The sequence below is a fragment of the Callorhinchus milii genome, unplaced genomic scaffold, assembly GCF_018977255.1.
Source record: "Callorhinchus milii isolate IMCB2004 unplaced genomic scaffold, IMCB_Cmil_1.0 Scaffold4, whole genome shotgun sequence".
Lineage (NCBI taxonomy): Eukaryota > Metazoa > Chordata > Chondrichthyes > Chimaeriformes > Callorhinchidae > Callorhinchus > Callorhinchus milii.
Window position 1 is genome coordinate 237,306 of NW_024704745.1, and position 19,277 is coordinate 256,582.

General features: G+C 47.1%; 1 protein-coding gene across 1 annotated transcript in view; it reads right to left on the reverse strand.

The window, feature by feature from the left end:
* numa1 (nuclear mitotic apparatus protein 1) overlaps positions 1 to 19,277 on the reverse strand; it is a 36,771-nt gene that overhangs the window by 9,126 nt on the left and 8,368 nt on the right. The window contains exons 7-15 of the mRNA XM_007911796.2: positions 17,592 to 17,672; positions 17,032 to 17,122; positions 16,242 to 16,359; positions 10,305 to 10,465; positions 9,002 to 9,116; positions 7,137 to 7,254; positions 6,105 to 6,245; positions 4,368 to 4,490; positions 247 to 3,489 (exon numbers count right to left, since the gene is read on the reverse strand). Of these exons, the coding sequence (XP_007909987.1) occupies positions 247 to 3,489; positions 4,368 to 4,490; positions 6,105 to 6,245; positions 7,137 to 7,254; positions 9,002 to 9,116; positions 10,305 to 10,465; positions 16,242 to 16,359; positions 17,032 to 17,122; positions 17,592 to 17,672 (4,191 nt within the window). The remainder of the gene's footprint in view (positions 1 to 246; positions 3,490 to 4,367; positions 4,491 to 6,104; positions 6,246 to 7,136; positions 7,255 to 9,001; positions 9,117 to 10,304; positions 10,466 to 16,241; positions 16,360 to 17,031; positions 17,123 to 17,591; positions 17,673 to 19,277) is intronic.

Consider the following 19,277-nt stretch of genomic DNA (forward strand, 5'->3'; position numbering starts at 1 on the left):
TCACCAGTTGCTCCTACAGCTCCTCCTCAAAGACAGAGCATCAGATTCAATAGCACACAACACAAGCTCTCATTTCAAACAGATTGTCGAAACATTTAACGTGGAGGATTGGGGAGAGAGCAGGGAATGGGATTAGATTAGAGAGCTCCAAGTGGGGAGCGAGCACCAGCACAGACACGATGGGGAGAGAGCAGGGAATGGGATTACAATAGAGAGCTCCAGTCGGGGAGCGATATTATTAAATACCTGAGCCAGTTTCTGCTGCTCCTCCTGAAACTGTCGCTGATAGTCCACTTCAGCTCTTGCGTGTTTGTATTTGCCGGTCATGTCCTGCAGGCTATCCCTCAGCTTCTGCTCACTGGCTCTGCTGGTCGCCAGCTGTTCCTCATAGTCTGCTGTCTGCAGTGTGTGTGCTGCCTGCACCTCGACCCTCTGCTCCTCCAGGGCCTTCTGGCTGCGGCTGGCCTGGACATGCAGCTCATTCATCAGCTGGCTGTTACTGTTCTGGAGCTCAGACACTCGCTCCTGCTGGCTGAGGCTCTGGGCTTGCAGCTGCTGGATGGCCGTGTCCTGCTCGTGGCATTTGGCCTGGAGGGGCAGCAAGGTGGTCAGCTGGGTGTGGAAGTCTGCAGCTTTCCTGGACTGACATACCAGGTCTGCCTGAGCCTGTGCCAGCTCCTCCCGCGAGGTGCCCAGGTCCCCCTCCAGTGCCAGGAGCCGGTCATGTTCAGCCCTTGCCTCATTCACCACCTCTTCCTTGCACTCTCTCTCGCTCGCCAGCTCCCTCTCGAGGTTCTCTAGACCCACTTTCTGCCCAGCAATCTCCTGTTTTAAGGAAGCCACCTCACACACCGTGTAGTCCAGCAACTCAGCTTTCTTCAGGGCGTCTGCAGAGACTGAAGCCACCTTGACCTTCAGGGTCTCGATCATCTCTTGCAGTTTCCTGCCCTCCTCCTGCTCCACTGTCACATGTTCTCTCAAGCTTTTGTTCGCCCGCTCCACCTCAGCATGTTTCAATTGCAAGCTGGAGACCTCCAGCTCGAGGGTGTGAATGAGGCTCCTCTGCCTCTCGATTGTCTGCTCTTGCGCCGCCATTGTTTCCTTCAAAGCCTCTACCAACAGTTCTCTCTCCTTCTGGCCGCTCAGTGCCCTGGCTACCTCTGCCTCCAGTACGGCCCTCTCCTCCTGGCTCCGCACGCCCTGGTTGGCTTGCTCGCTCTCCAGTCTCGCAATGACGCCTTGCTTTTGCTCGCAGCTCAGGGTCAGCTTCGTTACCTGAGCCCCGAGCTCTTGGCTCTCCTCCAACTTCTCCTGGCAGAGTTGGCGAGATATTGCCAGCTGGCTCTCGGCCATTGTGGCCTCATGTCTGCACCGCTCCACCTCGTCCTCGCCAGCCTTGACCTTGGTCAGGAGATGGTGGACCTGCTGCTCTCTGGTGTTGGCAAGGTCCTGACAGCGCTGGGTCTCCTGCTCCTGTGCCAGCAACTTGGCTCTGAGCTCCCCAATTGCCACCACCTCCCCCTGGAGCCCGCTGAGCCGCTCCTGCTGGAGTTTTGTTTCCTTTAGCAACATCTCGGCCTCAGCTAGGAGCCGCTTCTCCTCTGTCTCCCGGTCCTGAATGTTGGTGAGAGCCCTGGCGAGTTGCCCCTGCACAGCGCTCAGTTTGTGCTGCTGCTCCTCGGCAGCCTGTACCAGGGACACTCTGCCCAGCCTCTCCTCCTGCAGCTCAGCCTGGGCTCGGACCTTCTCCTCCAGTGCTCCCCGGGCCTGCTCCTGGGCTTCAGCCTGAGCTGCTCTCAGCTCCTGTAGCTCAGCCCTCAGGGCCCCAGCTTCCCCACACCATCTCTCTCCTTGGGTCTCCTTCTCCTTCAGGGCCTGACTCACACTGGCAATATCCTGCTCGAGAGCGGAGATCCTCGCCAGTCGTTCAGCCTCCACTGCCTTCGCCCGCTCGGCCTGGGCACGCTCCTCACAGAGCTCCCGACGGGCACTATCGCCTTCTTCCCCTGCTCTCCTCACCTCCTCCCGTACCTGTGCCAGGTGCTCAGCAGCTTCCCGCTGGGCCTGCTCCAGCCTCTCCCTCAGGGCTGCTGCTTCCCCAAACGCCTGCTCCTCTGCTCCCTTTCTGGCTTTGACCTGGGAGAGAGCAGCGGACAGCTCCCTCTGTACCCTGGCCACATTCTCCTCCCCTTCGGAGCTCAATTGTGCAATCCTCAGCTCCAGCCCCCTGCTCCTCTCCCTCTCTCCCCCCAGCTCGGCCTGTGCTCTTTCCACTTCTCCCTTCAGCTGCAGAACCGCTGCCTCCATATGCGAGAGGCTGCGAGCTCCCTCCTCTCGAGCCGCCTCACACCTCCCTTGCCAGGAGGTAGCCTCGCCCCGGAGTCTCTCCTCCTCTCCCTGCTTCTGCTTCACTAGAGCCAGAGCACTGGTGAGCTCGCTCTGTAGCCTGGCCATTGCCTCCGCTTGCTGGCTGGCCGATTGCTGGAAATACCTCTCAGCCTCTGCCCTCCGCTCCACTTCCTCCGACAACTCCGCCCGCGCTCTCTCCCGCTCTTGAGCCAGCTCCCCAATCCGACTCTCCAGCTCGGTCACCTGCTGCTTCTCCTTTTCCAGAGTCCCTCGCAGGTCCGTGAGTGCATCCTGGCCGGCACGGAGCTGGCTCTTCAGCTGATCTCGCTCCCTTCGGCTCTCGGCTGCTTCCCCTTTGCCAGCTTCCACCTGGCTCTCAGCCTCCCTCACCTTCAGTGTGAGAGACTGTATCTCCTCCAACTGAGCCTGGCTCTGGATCTCAAAGGTGGCCTGAAGGTCCTGCAGCTTTGACTCTGCATTCAGTACCTTGGTGTCTAGCTGTTGTATCCTCCCCGTCAGCTCGTTCCTCTCTTGTTGCAAGTCAGTGATAACCTCCAGGTTAACAGCCTGGTCACCCTCCAACCTCTCAACCTGCTGAGCCAAAGCCGCTACATCTATTTCTTTTGAGATGTTCAAGGCAGTATACTGCAGCACCACAGATTCCTTCTCGCTTAAAACTCTCTGCGACACTTCCTGCATAGCAGCTAGCTGTTGGACCTGGCTTGCTCTCTCCGCCTCCACCTCCTGCCTGAAGCCAGCCACTGCCTCCTCTTTAGATCTCAAGGCTTCTTCTAGGCAAGCGAGCTTGGAGCTGAGATCCAGCGCAGTGTTCAATGCGGACCGCTCGCGCTCTGCCCACTCCCCTGCCTGCTGGTTTCTCGTTTCCAACTCCAGCTCCTTCTGTGTCAGAGCAAGTTTCAGGCTCCCCATCTCGGCGTTCAGCAGGTCCAGCTGCTCGTCTCGAGCACGGTTAGCTTCCTCCAGCAAAGCCTTCTCAAGGGCCATGTCCCCATTGGCCTGTTGCAGGCCGGCCATTCTCTCACTCAGACGCTGCTGTTCCTCTCCATGCTGTACTCTCTCCTGTTCCAGCTCACTAACCTTGCCCTTCAGCTGCCACACCTCCTGTTTCAGAGCTTCCAACTGCAACCGGAAGGAGGGAGTGTAAGAGGAGACGGTTATCAAATGTACCAAAATATCACATTGTGGAGTCCTGCAGCTCAGTGGTTAGAGCACTCGCCTCGCAAGCGAGAGGACTCGGGTTCAATTCCTGGGCAGGGCGAAACGTTGGGCAAGTTTCCTTATTCCGCACACCTCTGTTTACCCAGCACTAAGTAGGAACCCGGTTGTCAGTGGATTGGTGGATCGCTTTTCTGGATGCAATAATGCCTTCAAAACAAAATAATAATTTGTTCCTCAATCCACGACTATTTGTGGGGCACTGCTGTGCACAATTGGCTGCTGTGTTTCATGCACAAAAATATATAATCAATTTAATTCACTTTACAGTATATTGTGAAGCACTTTGATACGTCTTGAAATCGTGATAAGGCGCTGTATCAAATGCAAGGATTATTATTATAAATGTGTCTTGTTTTCCCTCGAGTTTAGAAGGTTGAGGGTTTTTTAAAATAACAGGATTCCAATAGGGTAGCTACAAAAAAAAACTATTTCCTCTGTTGGGGGAATCAAGAACAAGGGAGCATAATCTTAAAATTAGCGCTAGGCCATTTAGGAGTGAAATCAAGAGGCAGTTTTTCATACAAAGGGTAGTGGGAATCTGGAACTCTCTCCCCAAAAGGCTATGGATTATGGCTGGATCCATTCACATTGTCCATTGGTGGATAGATGTTTGTAAGGTCAGGGTTTCAAGGGATATTGGGGCAAAGGTGGGTAATTGGATTTGCGGTACAGATCACCATGATCTAATAAAATGGCAGAACAGACTCGAGGGGCTGAATGGCCTCCTCCTTTCCTATGAAATAATGAGGGAGGATAGGTTTATAAACCAGGGCTCCTACCTGGAGAACATCACCCATAACCTCTCCTTTGGAGCCACTGTGGGTTTCCCCAGCCGCCTTCAACTGGTCCTCCAGTATGGACAGTTTCCCCTCCAGGATCTGTAGCTTTTCCTCCAAACATTTCTGCCACACACAAAAAAAATGAACATTCGTCAGATCAACTCCCTCTCTGCCCCGACCCACATTTATAATGGGAGTTCCACACAATACAAATTTACACCTGGAGTCCCGTAGCGTTGTGGTTAGAGCAATCGCCTCACAAGCAAGAGGACCCAGGTACGACTACTGGGTGGGGCAAGACCCTTGGCAAGTTTCCATACGCCACACACCTCTGTTTACCCAGTACAGTACTAAGTGGGCACCTGGTTGTTGGTCAATTGGTTGATTTTTCGGGGGTAATAATCCCTTCAAAAAATAAAAATAATGACTTGGTCACTCAATCCACTATTCTTTGTGGGACACTGCTGTGCGCAAATTGGCTGCCGTGTTTCGCCCACAAAATATATACAGTAAACTCACTTACAGTGTACCCTGTGAAGCGCTTTGAGACTTCTCAAAGACGTAATAAAGCGCTGTATCAAATGCAAGGATTATTATTATTAAGAAGAAGACATCCCAAGGCATTTAACAGTCTTGGAACAAAAGCTGACGGTGGGAGTTAAGGGTAGAAGGGATGGGGGGAACGATGACCAAATGTGCAGTGAAAGAGATGGACCTCGAACAAGAGTGAACATAGTTCATGTGCTTGATGTTACATTATCATCTGTTTGGAATGAAAAAGACTTGCAGTCCCCATTCCCGTCTCCTCTCCCCTCCAAAAAAATACTCTTCAATATCCTCCACTTATACTCATACGATTACATAATGTTAAAAGCCCAGAAATCATGGAATCTTACAACACAGAAGGAGGCCATTCAGCCCATCGTGCCTGTGTCAGCTCTTTGAAGGAGCCACCAACTAGTCCCACTCCCCCGCTCTTGCCCCAATAGCCCTGCAAATTCTTCCTTTTCAAGTGCCTACCAATTCCCTTTTGAAGGTTATTATCGAATCTGCTTCCACCACCCTTTCAGTCCGTGCATTTCAGACCGCAACAACTCTCTGGGTTNAAAAAAAGTCTCGTCTTTTGCTGGTTCTTTTGTCAATTACCTTAAATCTGTATCCTGGTTGCTGCCCCACCCGCCAGAGGAAGCAGTTTCTCCCTATCTACTCTATCAAAACCCCTCATTACTTTGAACACCTCTATTAAATCTCCCCTCAACCCTCTCTGCTCCAAGGAGAATAATCCCAGCTTCTCTAGTCTTAAAGCCCTTCGGTCCAGCAAGGGTTATTCGCTGTGTCTACAGCAAGGCCGCTCCTCACAAACTCTTTAATGTTCCTCCTGGTTGAGCAGTTTGAGACCCATTTTGGCTTTGGCCCCCCTGCCTCACTTTTACCCCCACCTCTCCCTAGCAAGTGTAAAAAACTGGGAATATTCCCACAATCCTCTCACACATTTTCAAATCCCTTCATATTCTGGCACCTAAGAAGGCATGGCCTGAAAGGCTGGTGGAAACAGATTCAATAACAACTTTCAAAAGGAAAACTTGCAAGGATATGGGGAAAGAGCAGGAGAGTGGGAATGATTGGGTAGCTCTTCCAGAGTCACGATGGGCAGAATGGCCGGCCTCCTTCTGCATTGTAATATTCTATGATTCTATAAGCACAAGCCCCTGACTCACATACAGGAGAAGCTCTTACCTTCTCAATGAGAACACCAGTGAGCTCCCTTTCCAGTTCTTTCTGTTTGCCTTCCCATAGAGGCACTGCTGTCTCGTGTTCGTCAGCCAATTCATTTAGGGCTTTCTGGGACTGACGCAGGTGGCTGCCCAGGTCCCGCACCTGCAGGAGGGAGGGGTACAGAGAAAGTTTATTATTTCAAGACTCTCTCACGTGTTTTCAAATCCCTTCATACCCTGGCACCTCCTTATCTCTCCGACCTGCCACTCACCAACCCACAACCCGCTGCCTCCAGCCTCCTGCTTGTCCTTCCTGCCCTCTGTTCCACCATTGGGGAACGCACTTGCAGCTACTTCGACCCAAGACTCTGTCACTCTCTCCATCTAACCCTCCGCCTTGCCCCCTCCTTCCCCATCTTGGGATGTACTCCCCATGTGAAAGTGCTACACAAACGTAATTCTGCCTGATGGGTGCTGTGTAAATACAAATTGTTGTTGTTGTTATAACTAAGATCATTAGTTTTCATTTTGTTTTTAATTTGACGAAGAGACTTGACTTTCTGCCCTCCCCATTTTTAGTAACCACGGACAACAAAACGGCCGACTTACAGGTCAATAATGTTGCCGTGGTAATGACACCATGCCATGTGATGTATAAACAAGCTGTGTGCGTCAGCCTGGCTCAGTCAGTAACTCTGGCGCCTGGGAACCAGAAGGTTGTGGGTTCAAGCTCCAATGTCAGAACCTGGAACTCAAGTCTAAGATGACACGGGGTAAGCAATGTCTGAAATGTCGTCCTTTGGCTGAGACATTAAACCAAAGTGCCTGTTGAGGTGGACTTTAAAGATCTCATGACAACAACAAATGACATTTACAAGTCAGGAGGACATCCTAAGGTAGTCAGGGATCCGCACCTGAGCTGATGATTGGGATCAGGAGGGTGGCCAAAGGCACAGTCCAAGGGGATGGTCTTGAGGACCTTGAAGGAGGCAAGGGAGGGAGTGAGGTGAAGGGACTGTGGGATGGAGTTCCTGTCCCCTGTGCCAGCTGGTACCTTATAAGAAAGATCACCATTTTCTTCCTCAAGTTTGTCAATCTTTCGCTCCATCTGGGTCTTCTCTGTTTTCAGGTCCTGACACTGCTTCTGAATGTCCCGCAAACGAGTCAGCAAACTGTGAGGAGAGAATAAAGGACGTATGACAGTTAGAGTGGACGGTATAGGACTGGAAAAAGCCATCTCAGTCCCTCTGCATAGTCCCCAGAGTTATAAAATAATACTAATTATCTGCTGCTCCTCTCACATTTGGAGATCTAGGTTTCACTTTGGTGTGTCAGTGACTGAGCTATAATAATAAAATACAATAATAATAACACTAACATAATGATAAAATATAATAATCCTTGCATTTGATATAGTGCCTTATCACGTCTTCGAGATGTCTCAAAGCGTCCTTTCGTAGGATATGCTGTAAAGTGAATTGACTGTATATTTTGTGGGCCAAACGCAGCAGCCAATTGCGCACAGCAGCGTCCCTCAAACAGTCGTGGATTGAGTGACCAAATTATTATTTTTTTTTTTGCAGGGATTATAACACCTGGAAAAGCGATCAGCCAATCAAGGTAACAACTGAGTTCCTACTTACTGCTAGGTAGAAAAAAAGGTGTGTGGAGTTAGGAAACTTGCCTAAGGTTTCACCCTGCCAGGAATTGAACCCAGGTCCTTTGGCTTGTGAGGCGAGTGTTCTAACCATTAAGCTGCAGGACACTTCAGCAAAGTACTGGGCAAAGCATTGTATTGTTGGGAGGTGCCGTCTTTCAAACGAGACGTAGAACCATAGAGATTTACAGATCTACACAGGAGGCCATCTAGCCCATCACGGCTACGCTCTTTTAAGAACCATCCTTTGAGTCCCATTAAACAGAGGTCTGTTCACGGGCCNAAAAAAAAAGAGAAGAGGTTCTCCTGTTAACCTGAGCAGCAGATTGGATTTATTTGTCCTTCTCATAATAATAATAATCATCCTTACACTCAATATAGCTCGTTATCACGTCTTCGAGACATCTCAAAGCGCTTCACAGAATATACTGTAAAGTGAACTGACGTGTATTTTGTGGGCTCACGTCTTTCTTATGTCTGTTTACGGGATCATACTGCTGTATTTACCTAGAAAAAGGGTCGTTAGGATTGAAAGGGTTGTGGAGGGCATTGAAAGCAAGGAGAAGGATTTCAAAATCCTCTGGTTAGGCCTCAGCTGGAGTACTGTGGCCAGTTCTGGGCATCACACTTTAGGAAGGATGTCAGGGCCTTCGAGAGGGTGCAAAGGAGATTTATCAGAATTATATCAGAGATGAGGGACTACAATTATGTGGACTAAACGGCTTTAAGGTGAGAGGCTGGGATTGTTCTCCTTAGAGAAGGTTATGGTGAGATTTAATAGAGGTGTTCAAAATAATGAGGAGTTTTGATACGAGTAAATAGGGAGAAACTGTTTCTCCTGGCGGGTTGGTCAGTAACCGGGGACACAGATTTAAGGTAACTGACAAAAAAACCAGAGGGGAGACAAAGAGACATTTTTTTTAACCCAGAAAGTTGTTATGGTCTGGAATTCACGGACTGAAAGGGTGGTGGAAGCAGATTCGATAATAACCTTCAAAAGGGAATTGGATAGGTACTTAAAAAGGAAGAATGTGCAGTGCTATTGGAGTAAGAGCGGGGGAGTGGGACTAGTTGGTAGCTCTTTCAAAGAGCTGATACAGGCACAATGGGCTGAATGGCCTCCTTCTGTGCTGTAAGATTCTATGATAGGATGGGGAGCCAGTGGAGCCAGCAGAGGTTGGGAATGATAGGGTCACCGAGCTTGGTGCTATAAAAATACAGTTGTTTGGGGAAGGCACAGCTGGATTTACAGGAAGTGCTACCTTTCATTGCTCTCCCGCAGAGACACAAGCTCTCCAGGCTCCTTCTGGTTGGCCTGACTCTCAGTCAGTTTCACCAGACGGTCGATGCGTTGTTGGAGGATTGAAATCTGGGTGTCTGTAAAACACAGAGCTAAATCAATAAATAAAGCACAAACACCCAAGCAATCCAAATATTAAAGGATATTTAATAACATAATAATCCTTGCATTTTGATACAGTGCAGTATCACGTCATTGAGACATCTCAGAATATACTGTAATGTGAATCGACTATATATTTGTGGGTGAAACGCGGTAGCCAATTGCGTACAGCAGCATCGCACAAACAGTTGTGGATTGAGTGAAACAAATTGTTTTTGTTCTCTTTATTTTTAAAAAAAATATTTTTGAAGAGATTGATGGGGGAATAGTTGGGGAATGGGATTAGAATAGAAAGCTCCAGCGTGGGGGTGAGCAACATCTTAAAATCAGCTGTTGAATTATATGCTGTGGTGGAAAGGCAATAAACAATCCTTGTATTCAATATAGCGCCTTATCGTGTCTTCCAAACATCTCAAAGCAATTCATAGACTATACTGTAAAGTGAACTGACTGTACATTTTCTGGCAAAACACAACAGCGAGTTGCAAACAGTGTTCCAAACACACAGTCGTGGATTGGTGACCATATTTTTTTTTGAAGTAATCATTACCCCCAGAAAAGCATCCGCCAATCGACTCCTACAACCGGAGTCCTACTTATTGTAATTATTACTTACTTATTACTTATTGCAAACTTATTGTTTACAGAGTCTTGTGGAATAAGGAAACTTGCCCAACGTTTCACCCTGCCCAGGAATCAAACCTGGGTTCACTCACTCGTGAGGCGAGTGGTCTAACCACTGAGCTACAGTACTATTATAATCTATATTGTCCTATAAGGTAGTGGCACTATCCATATGTGATGTACGTGCGTGGTGTGTGCACGCGTGGCGTGTACGCGCGCACGTGGTGTACCTGCGCACGTGTGTATACTCGTGTATGTCTGTGGTGTACGTGTGTATGTCCGTGGTATACATGTGTGTGGTATACGGTGTGTGCACATGGTGTAGGTGCGCACATGGTGTGCGTGTGTGTTCTGCGCGTGCGAGGTGTGCGCTGCATGTGTGGTATGTGCGTGAGTGGTGCACGCATGGTGTAAACTTGTGGTGTACGCATGTGGTGTGTATGATGTGTGTATTGGGGGAGAGAAGCAGACAGATTAGCCAAGGTGTCTCACTGGGAGACATGAACTGATGTGATGTGATCTGCCCATCCTTGGGGTACCTTTCTCTGTGACTTGTTTCCGGGTTTCTGTCAGTTCGATCTCCAGCTCATCCCGAAGTGTCCTGATGTCCATCAGCTGTGTCTTAAGACGGCGCATCTGAACCTGTGGCGTCCGGATGAAGTCCCGCATCGGTGATGTGGGGGAACCGGACGGCACGTAACTGCAGTGTGGACACATCAGGTGTCAGGCAGTGAACAGAACAGAGAGAGTAAACCACAGCAACATCCCAGATAAGTCAAGGTTTCCTTACTTAAAATAATAATAAAAATACTTGCAATCGATATAACAATAATCCTTGCATTTGATACAGCAGCTTGTCACATCTTCGAGACGTCTCAAAGCGCTTCCCAAAACATACTGTGAAGTAAATTGACTGTATATTTGTGGGTGAAACTGGGCAGCCAATTACACACAGCAGCGTCCCACAAACAATCATGGGTTGAAGTGACCAATTTATTATTATTTTTATGAAAGAATTATTATCCCCAGAAAATGAAACACCAATCGAGTAACAACTGGGTTCCTACTTACTTCTCGAGCCGAGAGCCCAGAGTGAGCTACATCCGGAGTAAGGCGAGGCCAGAGTGTGAGGGAATTTGGTGAGAGTGGGAATTGCTGCTGTGAGTGTTGTGAAAACTGCTATTGTGAGTACATAACCCGATTTGTTGTTGTTGTTATTCAAGTCTTGTAGTAGTTGTTGTTGTTTTAATTCCTGTGTTATTTAAAATTGCTGATACCATTGGTACATTGGTCTTGTGGGGTAACTTTACAGGGAGCAGCTGTAGCCAATTAAGCTGAGCCAATAACAAATAACTTATTGATTAAATTAACTTATTGATTAATCACTTAATTAGGCGTTAATTCCAAATCACTGCTGAGCAAATCAGAAACGGGTTGCACCCAGAAAGTATAAATGGGAGATAGCTGCGAGAACCTCACACGAGCTACGTCTAGAGTGAGGCCAGAGTGTGAGGGAATTTGGTGAGAGTGGGAATTAGGTGCAGAGGGGGAAGTGGGGGCAGGCTATATATCTTTGTATCTATACAAAGTTTGTGAAGATGGTGTGGCGGGTAAACTGTGGGAGTCAATGGAGGGCGCCTTAAGTCCGGGCGACTTCGTCTGCCGCAAGTGTCTGGAAATCAGAGAGCTCCAGCTGAGAGTAGCTGAGCTGGAGTCTCAGGTGGAGATGCTGCACAGCATTAGGGATGGAGAAAACTTCCTGGACAGCTTTATCCTGGAGCCGCACACTCCCCTGAGTCCCAAGGCAGAAGAATGTAGCAGCGACGGACATGACTGGGTGACAGTCAGGCGGGCAGGCAAGCGTTCCCGAAAGAGAGGGGCTGAAGAATCCCAGACTTTAGCCTTGTCTGACAGGTATGAAATATTGGCAACCTGTGTGGACAAGGAAATCTGCGAGGAAGACGGGCAAACTGACCCCAACACCCCTGTGCAGGAGGTTAAAAATGTAATTCTTATTGGGGATGAGACAGTCGGGAGGACTGATACAGTTTTCTGTAGCCGTAGCAGGGAGACAAGAAGACTCTGTTGTCTTCCTGGGGCCAGGGTGAAGGATGTCACCGCCGGGCTGGAGATAAATTTGAGGCATGAGGGAGAGGATCCAATCGTAATGGTACATATAGGGACCAATGACATTGGTAGGACCAGTAGGGACGAGTTAAGGAGCGAGTTCCGGGAATTGGGAATTAAACTAAGGAATAGAACTTCCAAAGTGATGATATCGGGACTGTTACCTGAGCCAGGAGCTAATTGGTACAGGCAAAAGAAGATCATAGATCTGAATGCCTGGCTAAAAGAGTGGTGCGGAGAGCAGGAATTCCAATTCATGGGCCACTGGCACGAGTATTGGGGAAGATGGGAGCTTTTCCAAAGGAATGGGCTCCACCTAAATAGGGCTGGGACAAATGTCCTGGCTACGCGAATAAATAGGGAGGTAGAAAGGGCTTTAAACTACTAAGGGGGGGGGGGAGGTAAAAACATAGTAAAGTATAGTCCACCACAGTTAAACTTGAGATCAACAAAAGCAAGAGAGCAGATTAACAAGGGAGAAGAGCAAAGTGTGTCAAGCCGGGAAAGGAAGTACAGTGATAGAGTGCTGGTGAATAGGGTTAATAGCCGGAAGTCAGAATTAAAGGCGCTATATCTGAATGCACGAAGCATTCGTAACAAGATAGATGAATTAGTTGCACAAATAGAGACAAACCGGTATGATCTAGTAGCCATCACCGAGACATGGTTACAGGGTGATCAGGGATGGGAACTGAATATTCCCGGCTACGTGGTATATAGGAAAGATAGGCGATGTGGTAAACGAGGAGGGGGAGTGGCCCTGCTAATAAAGGATGGGATAAAAACAGTAGAGAGGAAAGATTTTAAATCTGAAAAGCAAGATGTAGAGTCAGTATGGGTAGAGATACGTAACTTCAAGGGGCAGAAAACTATAGTGGGAGTAGTTTATAGACCCCCAAACAGTGGTCAAAGTATCGCTCAAGGTATAAATCAAGAGATTAGTGGAGCATGTAGCAAAGGAAAGACACTAATTGTGGGTGATTTTAACCTGCACATAGACTGGGACAACCAAATTGGGAAAGGTAACATAGAAGAGGAGTTTATAGAATGTATTAGAGATAATTTTCTAGATCAATATGCTGAGGAGCCGACCAGGGAACAAGCCATATTAGACCTTGTTTTGTGTAATGAAACAGGGCTGATCAGCAAACTGGAACTTAAGGCTCCTCTCGGGCAAAGCGATCATAATATGATGGAATTTAGCGTTAAGTTAGAGAGGGAAGTAGTTAAGTCTGAAGCAAAAGTCTTCAATTTAAATCGAGCCAACTTTGCTGGTATGAGAGAGGATTTAGCCAGAATAAACTGGGAGACTAAACTTAAAGATTTGACGGTAGACCAGCAATGGCAGACATTCAAGGAGATAGTGCAAAATTCCCAACGAGCACATATTCCTTTGAGGAATAAGAATGCCATGGGAAAGGTGGTGCAGCCATGGCTAACTAGAGCAGTTAGGGAAAGTATCAAATCAAAAGAAAAAGCCTATAAAACAGCGAAGATGAGTAGTAAACCCGAGGATTGGGAGAACTTTAGGGAACAACAGAGGAGGACCAAAAAATTGATCAAGAGGGAGAAAATAGATTACGAGGGCAAACTAGCAAAGAACATAAAAACAGACTCCAAGAGTTTTTACAAATATATAAAGAGGAAAAGGCTAGCGAGGGTGAATGTGGGTCCATTACAGGCAGAGACCGGAGGAATTATAATAGGGGACAAAGACATGGCAGAGTCATTAAACAAGTATTTTTCTACAGTCTTCACCGTAGAAGACACTGGAAACATACCAAAAATAGAGGACCAAGAAGACAATGTTAGCGAGCAACTTAGGGAGATTAACATTAGTAAAGAGATGGTTCTAGGTAAATTGTCGGGTCTTAAAACCGATAAATCCCCTGGACCGGATGGCCTGCATCCGAGAGTTTTAAAGGAGGTGGCTACTGAGATAGTGGATGGCATGTCTATAATCTTCCAAAAGTCTGTGGATACTGGAAAAGTTCCCATTGATTGGAAGATTGCAAACGTAACTCCACTATTTAAGAAGGGTGGGAGAGAAAATAGGGAAAACTATAGACCAGTTAGTTTGACGTCAGTTGTAGGGAAAATTCTTGAGTCCTTAATAAAAGACGTAGTTATGGGATACCTGGAAGACCATAAAAAGATTAGGCAGAGTCAACATGGCTTTACAAAAGGGAAGTCATGCTTGACTAACCTTTTAGAATTTTTTGAGGATGTATCCAGCAGGTTGGATAAGGGGGAACCAGTAGATGTGGTATATTTGGATTTTAGGAAGGCATTTGACAAGGTGCCACACAAAAGGCTGTTACTCAAGATCAAGGCCCACGGGATTAATGGGAAAATATTAACATGGATAGAAGAGTGGCTATCGGGTAGAAAGCAGAGAGTAGTGATAAACGGATCATTCTCGAATTGGCAGGATGTAACTAGTGGAGTGCCACAAGGATCAGTGCTTGGGCCTCAGCTATTTACCATTTACATCAATGATCTGGACGAGGACATTGAATGTAATGTGTCTAAATTCGCGGATGATACTAAACTTGGTAGCAGAGTGAGCTCTCAGGATGATGCAAAAAGATTGTGACAAGATATAGATAGGCTCGGGGAGTGGGCGAGTAGGTGGCAGATGGAATTCAATGTTAGCAAGTGTGAAATTATTCACCTAGGTAGCAAGAATAAAAGAACAGATTATTTTCTGGAAGGGGAGAAGTTAGATAGAGTTAGTATTCAAAGGGATTTGGGTGTCCTTGTACACCAGTCCCAAAAAGTTAGTTTGCAGGTGCAGCAGCAACTAAGAAGGCGAACGGCATGTTAGCGTTCATTTCGAAAGGTTTAGAATATAAGAGTAGGGAAGTCTTGCTGCAACTGTATAGGGCTTTGGTGAGACCGCACCGAGAGTATTGTGTGCAGTTTTGGTCCTTATTTAAAAAAGGACATACTTGCCCTGGAGGGGGTGCAGCGTAGATTCACTCGGTTAGTTCCTGGGATGAGGGGACTGACCTATGAGGAGAGGCTGAATAAACTGGGGCTGTATTCTCTGGAGTACAGAAGAATTAGGGGAGATCTTATTGAAACTTATAAGATTCTTAAAGGGCTGATAAAGTAGACACTGAGGGTATGTTTCCCCGGGAGGAGAATCTATAACCAGAGGTCACAGTCTTAAATTAAGGGTCAGCCTCTTAGAACAGAGTTGAGGAAACATTTCTTCACTCAGAGGGTAGTGAACTTATGGAATTCACTGCCCCAGAAGGCTGTAGATGCTCAGTCCTTGAACATTTTCAAGGCTGAGACTGATAGATTCTTGAAAAATAGAGGGATTAGGGGATATGGGGATAGGGCAGGTAATCAGAGTTAGGTGAGAAGATCAGCCCTGATCTTATTGAATGGCGGAGCAGGCACGAAGGGTCGAATGGCCTACTCCTGCTCCTAATTCTTATGTTCTTATGTTCTAGGTAAACAGAGGCGTGTGAAGTAAGGAAACTTGGCCAACATCATCTTGCCCGGGAATTAAACTCAGGTCTCTCGCTTGCGAGGCGAGTGCTCTAACCACTGAGCTACAGAACTCCATTTTATCATGTTGTGGAGTAAGGAAACTTGGTTAATGTTTCGCTCTGCTCGGGAATTGCTCTAACCACTGAGCTACAGGACTCCACTGTTTGAAAAAATAAGTTTTTTTCTCTCCAGTGCCCTGGCCAACAATCCGCCGAAATAAATTGGTTACTCACTTCATCACTAACCTCTACACTACAAGAATCCACATAAAAGTATATATTGTATTGTCCAGGCAATTGCGACAAATTCAGAGCTAGTATTACACAATTGTAAAGAACAAATGGGGGAGAGGAGAGGAGTGGAGCATGAAATGAAAAAAATTCAAATTATTTTGTCTTGAATAAAAGGCACTCTGGACTCGGATGTGCAGATGTAAGATTTTTGAATATATTTATCATTTATCACTACTTTATTTCCTTTTAAAAATAATAAAATCCAAGTATTAAATGTAGATGTATAGGTTGGGCCATCGTAAGGAATGTAGTTTAAAACTGCAGTGATCTCCTCCAATCCAGTGTTTGGCAATTCGTGATTGTCTGAGAGGGTGTAGAGACTGTTACCTTGGCGGTTCTTTCTCTTTATCCCGGTTTTAATATATAAATTAGGAACCCGGCTGTTAGTCAATTGGCAGATCACTTTTCTGGGGGTAATAAACATAAAAATGTAATAATTTGGTCACTCAATCCACGATTATTTGTGGGGCACTGCGGTGCGCAATTGACTGCCATGTTTGGCCTCTGTACTGAGCATGATTAAAGCTGGGCTCAGAAAAGCACCTTGCTGACCTGTACACACTCGATGTGGACGCAAACTGCGTCTTCAGTGCTCCTCCTCTCCAGGTGACAATTGGGGAGGCGGCTTCATCCGAGCTGGCGCTGAACAGCTGGGCAACAGGTGAAGTCGCTGGGAACCAGAGAAAAGCATCAGGTCTCACAGCACTTTCAGGGAAACAATTACATTTCAGAAACATAGGAACAGTAGGAGGCCTTTCGGCCATTATGTCCGGTTTAAGAGGCGTCCAAAGTTCTCTTACCTCTTCCTGCTCAGCAGAGCATTGGCGGCAGCACTTCCTCCCTCCCATTGGACGGGAAGGGGACCAATTAGCAGCAACTCTGAAGTGACTGACAGCTTTGTCAACCAATCAGGATTTTGATTCCACCCATCGTCTCCCTAGTTCTTCCCCCTCACTGAATAACAGCCCAACTCCAGCCTCTTGTGAATGGCTGGAGTTCGCTGTCAGTCAATCAATTAGACTCCTCCCATCTCCATCCTGGAGCCCCTGATGGCTGAATGCAGCCGCTCGACAAACAGAAGGCCCGTGTGAGAACATTCAGCACGGCATTTTGACCAGATTTTTGTCCAAATTAACTGACATATTTAAAACAGGCAAGAATACAAATGAATCAGTGCTGAGCGTTTTGTTAGATTTACCCAGCGTCCGGGGTTAACTGGCGTCCAGATAAAGGGATTCTACTCTCTTTTGAAGGTGGGGTCGGGGGTGGAGGGGAGGCTGGCGGAGGAGGAACGAGAGGCAGAAAATGTGTTGCTCAAAATTGGGAACATTGGAAATCTTACCTCTGCTCCGCAAAAACGTGGACAGGTTATTGTCCAAGTGAATGCCATCCTCATTGTCGAGAACATAGCGAAGGATGGCCACCAGCTCACCCTGTTGGGAAAGGAGCAGCTCTCACTAACGATAATAATCCTTGCATTTGTTATAGTGCCTTATTATGGCTTCGAGACGTCTCAAAGCATTTCACAAAATATACCGTAAAGTGAATTCACCGTGTATTTTGTGGACGAAATGCAGCAGCTAATTTCGAACAGCAGTGTCATGGATTGAGTGATCATATATTTTTTGAAGAATTATTAATGTGGGGGAAGATCAGGACACTGGCTGAATGAATGTGTACTCAAACAGATAGAATAGGAACTTGGTATAAAGTCCATCAATGCAATCTATTTGTTAGGTCAGGGTATCAACGGATATGGGGCAAGGATGGATAAATGCAGTTGAGATACAGATAAGCCATGATCTTATAGAATGGTGGAACAGGCTGAAGGGGCTGAATGGCCTCCTCCTGTTTGTATGTTTCTATGTGTTTATCTTTCTGAGCAACGGCACATTGCTTTACCTGGGTCTGTGTATCCAGAGTCTCAAACTCAGACGGCAAATGCTTGGCTAATGTGTAGTAATGGAGGAGGAGAACAGTCACCTGAAAATACCATTAAAGACGGTGATCAATAATAATAGTAATCCTTTCATTTGACACAGCAGTGTCCCACACACACACATGGGTTGAGTAACCAAATTATTATTTTTTTTTGAAGGGATTATTACCCCCAGAAAAGCAATCCGCCAATCAACTAATAACTGGGTTCCTACTAATCGCTAGGCAAACAGAGGCTTGCGGAGTAAGGAAACTTGCCCAGTGTTTCACCCTGCCCAAGAATCGAACCCAGGTCCTCTCGCTTGTGAGACAAGTGCTTTAACCACTAAGCTAAGGACTCTACATATATTGTAAATCTATTGCAAAGTGGATTGACTGTGTATTTTGTGGGTGAATCTCTAACATTTGTGGAAGGACGAGATACCTCTGAATCTGTTATTATTTAAATCAAGCTGACACATCATCCTGAACTCAGTAGCCCTGGTCCTCTCCCACACCAAGCTCTGAGTGCCCATCACCACATCTCCCCCCGCACAACAAAGTTGCTCAAATCCACTGGCTCTCCATCCCATAGCAAATAGGATTGAAGTTGCCCTCCTGGCCGGGTCCCTGGACAGTACTGTGCAGGACATCCTATCAACTTGTCCGCTCCCTCTGCTCTGTGGGCTCCAGCCTGCTCCACATCACCTGCCCGCCCTGTCCCACCATTAGCAGTCGGGCCTTCAGCTTCTCTGCCCCCACCTTTTAGAACTCCATCCCACAGTCCCATCACCTCGCTCCCTCCCTTGCCTCCTTCAAGTCCCTCCTCTTCGACTGCCCCTTCGGTCACCCTCCTACACCAACTATCCCTGCCCTCGCCCTCCCCACCCCAGATCAGGTCCAAATCCCGGACTACTGACGTGGAAGGTCATGTGTTGCTGTTGTCCTCCCGACATGAAAGGTGCTATATTGTGTAGGATTGCCATAGCTTTAATATGCATGGGGTTAAACATGGTACATGGCCTTGCCTTAATGTTACCACCCAGTACAGTACTTGTGTTTAAGTGAGATTTGATCAACACATACACAAGTCATATATGATACGACTTATGTAAATTTGACATAACCTGTACTTTGAATAAATCAGATCACTATACAAATGTGTTGTTGTAGTAAATGCAACTGAAAATACTTATGTGAGTTTTACTGTACAACTGGAAATTTGTATTGAATTGTCCTTCACACCCACCACCTCTATAACTATAACTCTGCCCTGTCCGCTCAGCAAACAATGATTAGTTCATGTCTTTCACCCACGTCTACCTCGTAGGTGTGCACATAGAGCTGGAGGAAGCTGTCCTCTTCTCTGGAACTCTTTTCTTCTATCCCTCTGTCTTGCCGCTTCCTGCTCCATCTCCAGGCCCGCCCAAAACCTTCCTCTTCCACCGTGCTTACGGTCACCCCTCCCCACACCCCACCTACCTTGCTTGCCACTGTGCTCCGCCACTGTCAAATGCTCGGAGAGAAACACGGCAGCCAATTGCGCACAGCAGTGTACCACAAACAGTCATGAATTGAGTGATCAAATACATCAAATCAAATCAAATTGTTATATTTATTGATTTTTTTGAAGGGATTATTATCCCCTTCAGATAATCCGTTCAAAAAAAT